Source organism: Eumetopias jubatus, unplaced genomic scaffold (assembly GCF_037043125.1).
Source record: "Eumetopias jubatus isolate StellerSeaLion01/CBP00866 unplaced genomic scaffold, mEumJub1_p1.0 scaffold_13, whole genome shotgun sequence".
NCBI classification, from domain to species: domain Eukaryota; kingdom Metazoa; phylum Chordata; class Mammalia; order Carnivora; family Otariidae; genus Eumetopias; species Eumetopias jubatus.
In genome coordinates, this window is record NW_028274819.1 from 26,051,300 (window position 1) to 26,057,299 (window position 6,000).

The window sequence follows — 6,000 nt, forward strand, 5'->3', positions numbered from 1 at the left end:
GGACCTGAGTTCACATGTGCACCAATCCTTCTGGCTGTGTGAAAACTGACAAGTTACTTAACTTCTCTGAGCCTTGGTTTGTTTCCCTCCTGTAAAACAAGGCTAGTAACAGGACACTTCTCACTGGTTCACTGTGAGCGTAAAATAAGGTTAATGCTTGTAAAGATTCAGCACAGCGCCTGGCACCGTGAAAGTGTGCAGCAAACGGGGGCTGGTGTTGGCATTTCTTCTATTAGTATTATTATCATCATTTTTATTTCTGTTTCCCGAATCTAAATCTTCGATCCTCACTTGGCCCCAGCCTAAAGTACCCAGGTAAGACTGTGTCTTTTCTTTCTTGGTACCCCCAGAGTGGGGTTTAATAAATACTTGCTGAGGAGAATTAACCATAGGCTGAGCTGTCTTAATGACCCAGCTGGCACTTCTTAAAAGAAAAACTAATTTTGCTAGCAATAAGCAAATCAGCCATGTAATTATCTGTACATATATAGACAAAGGGAAGGAACACTTGGAGTTTAGTCTCACCAGAATACCTCACACGCGGCCACCCACTCCAAAGCCACTGAAGATACAGACCCTGTTTGGTTGGGGTACTGTTAGCCCCAGCTCCAGGGTCCCTAACACCACCCCGATGTCCAGGCTCTGTTCCTTGCTCTGAGGCTGCCAGGCAGGGAATGTGAGCCACATTACTGTCTGGATTTCCCCTAACTGATTGGCAGAAGCAGGAGGTTTGCAAGGACTGAGTAGCTGGCTCAGTCACTGCCTTTCCTCCTCACACTCCCTGCCCCAGGCTGGCACCTCGTGGAAACCCAGAACCTCACAGAGCTGGTTCAAGTTCCCACAAGCAGTGACTGGAGCCAACTGTAAGAGCTTTGGAACCCAGGCGCAGTGGGGAGCTGCAGGGCGCCCGCACCCCTTTCTGGAAAGCTCATTGCCACCAGCCGTCCCACCACCATCTCTCGGCCACCTGGCGAGCAGCCCCTGCCCCGCCTAGCTCGGCCCTGCCCAGCCACAGCCCAGCCAGGCTCCCAGCGCCCTTGGGCGCACGAGCCTGTTCGTCCAGACACCGGTTGCGCACACCCAGGAGTACAGTTACTTTCTGCCTTGTGCTCCAGCCCCAGCGACCTCACCCAAAACGGCGCGCCGGCAGCCTGCCCAACCAACTTTTCCTCGCTCTTTCTCTTTTCTTTCTCTTTTCCTTTCAACAAAACCGTGCTTCCCACCAGCACACTCTCCAAGGGCTTAGCGCAAAACCTAACCCCGCTGTCCTGAACCAAATCCACGCGGCTCGCCTCCGATCCCCGGTCCCCGGTCCCCGGGGCCAATTCAGCCAGGTGGCTGCTGGGTCCTTCCGGGGCGCCCCGGCCACTCCCTCCCGCTGCCCCCCGCGGCACTCACCGATCTGCGCCAGGCTCAGCTGCAGGAGGCACAGTCCCCAGGCTAAGCGCCCCCAAAACTTGTCCATGGTGCGAGCAAACCGAGAGAGCGAGCGCGGGGCGCCGGAGGGTCCGGTGCGCTGGGCGGGGGCCGGCGGAACACGGGGCGAGCGGGCCGGACCGAACCTATCAGGGGCTGGGGTCCGGCTGGGCAATGAGGGCGCCTGGGAAGTTGGGTGCTGTTTTTATTCAAGGGCTGAAAGAGTGACCTAAGAGGGAGGAGGGAGCGAGCGCAGGACACACCCAAGCGAGGGGGCTGTGACTAAGCAGCCGGCAGAGGTTTAAAGACGTAGCAGCTCTCCCCCGCGCTGGCCCTTCCGCCCCCGCCCCGAGCTCGGCCGAGACCGTAAATCCGGGCGGCCTGGGCGGGCGCCGGGAGGGCCGGGGTGCCCGTGCGCCCCGGGACGCACCGGTGTCTGCTCCCGGCCCGCTGGGAGGGAGGCCTCAGGACCCACAAGGGGGATGAGTGGGTCCCGAAACCTAGCCGCCTCAGGTTCAGCCTCCGACCCCTCCTCTCTGCTGAGTTTCTCTGTGAATCGGGCTGGGGAGTGATGTCTCTGGGTTTCAGAGGCAGTTGGATATTCTGGGAGAGGAGATGGCCTCCTGGCGAGGAGGTCCTGCATGGATAGGGGTGCTCCCGTGCTCACGGTGGGCAGGAGGCGTCAGGAGTTTGTGGTTCCTCCCAAGGGGGAGAGGACAAGCTCCTTCTTCGCCGGAAAGAGAAGAGAAGTTCTCCTGGTTCTGGTGAAGTTTTGCTTTTTATCAGGGCTGCTCAGAGAAAGCTAAGGATGACCAGCCTTGGGGCTGCTAGTTCCCTCCTCCAACCCATGTGTCATCTTCCAGTCCCAGGCTGGCACGTGGGTCCATCCACCCGTTCATCCAGTCACCCATACTCATTCATCTTCCCAAACATCCTTCCACCTTCCTATTCACCTGTCTACCCATCCTCCCTTCCACCCACTTATCCAGCCACACATCCTTTCTTCCTCCCTTCCACCCATCCATCCAACCAGCCATCCAGTCACCCTCCCACACGACTGCTCCTCCACCTTCCCATACATCCTTTCCCATGTGTCTTCACAGACCTACAACCAGCCATCTATGTACTGTCCTCTTCTCCAGCCAGCCAGCCACATCGGTTCATCAGCGGATCTATCCACCGTCTGTCCACCCATCATCCACATATCCATTCACCATTTTCCCCATCCTCACATCCACCACACATCCACCCATCCTCTCTTGCTCCTGTTTAGACTCCTATCTATGCAAACATTAATCCATTTTCCCTCCTTCGTCCTAACCAATACATCTCAGAAAGGGAAGGAAGATTGTCCTATTCTTCAGAAGAGGCATTTTGAGTTAGAAAAATCATTCTTTGCATTATAATTTCATATCTACCTATAACATACAGTGATTTCATATTTGAAAATCAAAAAGCAGTATTTCTTGTTGATGTGGACCACCGAAAGTGTAGCTGAATGGCCTTCTTGCCTGGAGGGGTACACCGAAAAAGGTAATGTTGTCAGTGACCGTGGCAAGATCCTGAAGGAGCCATTAGAGAATTTTTGAGCCAGAACAATTCCCTTTTGATTTTGTTATTTATGGGAAGAAGTTGAAAAACTGAGAGAAAGTGCATGTAGCCATCCCTTATTCATCAAACATGTAGTGAGTGCTCAGGGGTATCAAGATAAGTAAGATCTGCCCTATCTTCAGGGGCCCCACAGTTTGGTAGAGAATCAGACTCACAAGCCGGCTGTTAGCACACAATAGGAGATGCACTGCAAAATACCCATGAGCAGAGTACTAGCCATCCTAGAGAAGAGAGTCCCACCCTTTCCTGGGAGAACACCAGGGAGCTTCACAGTGGAGGTGATATTTGAGCCAGGTCTTAAAGGAGGAGGAGGAATTCTTCAGAAAAACTGCAAGGACAAGGCATCCACCATCCACCGGCAGTACTCTGCAGCGACTAATAGCAAGGATTCAGGAGCCAGAACGCCTGGCTTCGTACCTTGCCTTGGTGACCTCAAACAAGTAAATTAGCCTCTCTGTGCCTCAGTTTTCTCACGTCTAACATGGGGTTAAATAACAGTATCTACTTCATAGACTTGGGGAGGATTAAATGACTCAAAAGTCCTGCACTTATTAAGCCCTAGATATATGTATGTATATGCATATAGTAAGCACCATAGATGTGTTTGTTATTACGACTAAAAGCAAAATTGTGAGTGAGCGCAGAAAAGTAAAAGCATATGACTTGTCCAGGCAATGGAGAGCCATTTACAGTGGCTTGAATATTCAAATAGATGAAGATGTTGAGAGGGGGACAGCAAACAGGTGGCCCCGGCTCAGGTCATTGACTGTACCGGGGAGTTTGAACTTGACCCTTAGGAAATAGGGAGCCAATATAAGTTTAATTATTGTTGTTGTTGCTGCTGCTGTTGTTATTGTTACTACTTTTATTATTGTGCTAAGATACACCGAAAGTAAGAGTTAGCCTTTCAACCATTTTGTAGCTCTCAGGACATTCACAGAATCGCGCAGCCATCACCCGGGCTTGGCCCGCTCTGGCTGCCATAGCTGAATACCACAGACGGGGGGTTTAAACAACACATAGTTATTTCTCACGGTTCGGGAGGCTGGGAAGTCCCAGATCAGGGGGCCAGCAAGGCTGGATTCTGCTGACAACACTCTTCCTGGTTTGCAGATGGCTGTCTTCCATCCTCACATGATGGGGAGAGCCAGAGACCGAGAGGGAGGGAGACAGAGAGGGGGGTGGAGACAGTGAGAGAGGAAGGGAGAGACAGAGACTGAGACTGAGCCCGGGCAGGGAAGGGGGCAAGCTTGATCCCGGGTCCTTCTCATAAAGGCGCTAATCCCATTCATAAGGGCTCCATCCCCCAGACCTAATTATCTCTCAAAGTCCCTACCCCCAAGTACCATCACACTGGGGGTTAAGAATCCAAAATGTAAATTTGGGGGAAACAAACGTTCAGCCAATAATAACCACTGTCCAGTTCTGCGTAAGGTTTTGAGTTGGGGAGAGCCTGCCTGACTACAGGCTGCTCTTCTTGCATTCCCAGGGAGAGTGTTTGGGGCTGACAAATTACTGGCCCTACTCGCCAACCACTATGCCACCAGCCCCATGATTCCCGGGGTGACCCCGAGCCCCACCTGAAAAGCGGGTAAGTAGTGGCAGAGATGTCTGTTACCAAGAGGACACCTTCCTGAGACACCTGGGTGCACACTGGCCCCCAGGAAGATCTTCAGACTCTACCCACCTGAGAAAGCAGCCCTGGAGAGTTGCAAGGGGAGGGCACTGGCTCAGGAGTGACCTTGGACTTGTCTGGTTAGCTCCCCGGCCTTCAGCTCTCTTTTTTCGGAGGAGGCGAGTGAAATGGGATGGGTGTTCACTGCAACACTGTTTCTCACTGGGTTTCGTGGAAGTTGCAGGTTCCTGGGAGATCCCTCAGGAACAGACGCAGGGGTCCAAGCAAAGGCTTCAGCGTGGGCTGTGCCTCCCCGCCACCCCGTCCCCATCCCAATGATGACTTCCAATCTCATCAGTTTTATACACTAGACTATTGTGTGAGATTTCATTCTGACAAAGGAGTTGACTTTGGAAAAAATACATAAAGACCACTTGACTCTGTCTTCTCAAACCCTGGTCCCTTTGGCCTCTGTGCAGTTAACAATCAGCAGATGAGGTAACAGATGTGAACATGTTTTACAAACTCTAGAGAGCCATGCAAATTCTAGGGGTTGTAATTAGGATTATTCTCCCAGGAGGAAATACTCTGCGGGCCTGCTTCCCGATAGTTTAGTGAGGGACTGAGGTTGTTTGCCCCCACGCTACAAGTGACTCATTTCAAACTGACCTAGCGACTGACTGAGTCAAGGCCAACCTTTGGGAATTCCTGGACCACCTCTCTGAAAGAACCGGGTCACCCTCTTCCCACCCCAGATGCCACCGCCAGCCCCGCCGCCAAGACCCCGCCACCTCACAAAGACATTCCTTGCTCCTCTTAGAGCCTCTATAAAGTTTAAATCCTTAAAGTTACCAAGTTGAGAGGCTCAGTATCTGTTGTGTGTTGCACCAGTTACCTTTTTAAGCCCAAACCAGGGATGTGGGAAACTGGAAAAGAGACCTTGAATCGATCCGAGTTGACATGAGGTCATACTATTGGATAAGAATCCAGGACACAACTGGCAGCCCGTGGATTGAAGAAGCCCGGAGCTGAGCTATGGCTGAGTCCCTGATCAGCTGGGTGACCTTACTTAGGTCACTTGACCTTCTGGGAGTTTTGGTTATCTTATCTACAAAATGAGGTTAATAAGACCTCTCTTACAGTCTGCTGTGAGTAGTAAGTGAAAGAAGGCCTCATCACGGGAGGGCTCAATGACCCCTCAATCTCTAAGCTACCTGAGGACAGGGACTTGTTTGTCTTAGACACTGTGAATACCAGCTCTCAGTTCCTGACAATCCCCTGTCTCTGGCAGATACACCTTCTCAATAAAAAAGCATTAAATAATACATGAATGACCTGTTCCTTTTCCTCCCAAAACA

The 6,000-nt window shown here is 52.0% G+C and overlaps 1 protein-coding gene across 7 annotated transcripts in view; it reads right to left on the minus strand.

The window, feature by feature from the left end:
• Positions 1-1,652, minus strand: part of CD44 (CD44 molecule (IN blood group)) — an 86,114-nt gene extending 84,462 nt beyond the window's left edge. For 2 of the 7 annotated variants that reach the window (XM_028087693.2, XM_088018172.1), the window contains exon 1: positions 1,399-1,647. In XM_028087693.2, the coding sequence (XP_027943494.1) occupies positions 1,399-1,465 (67 nt within the window). In that variant the 5' untranslated portion in view covers positions 1,466-1,647. Of the gene's footprint in view, positions 1-1,398 lie in introns of all 7 variants that reach the window. The other 5 variants (XM_028087691.2, XM_088018171.1, XM_028087695.2 and 2 more) reach the window with 5 other exon arrangements.
• Between the last annotated feature and the right edge of the window lie 4,348 nt (positions 1,653-6,000).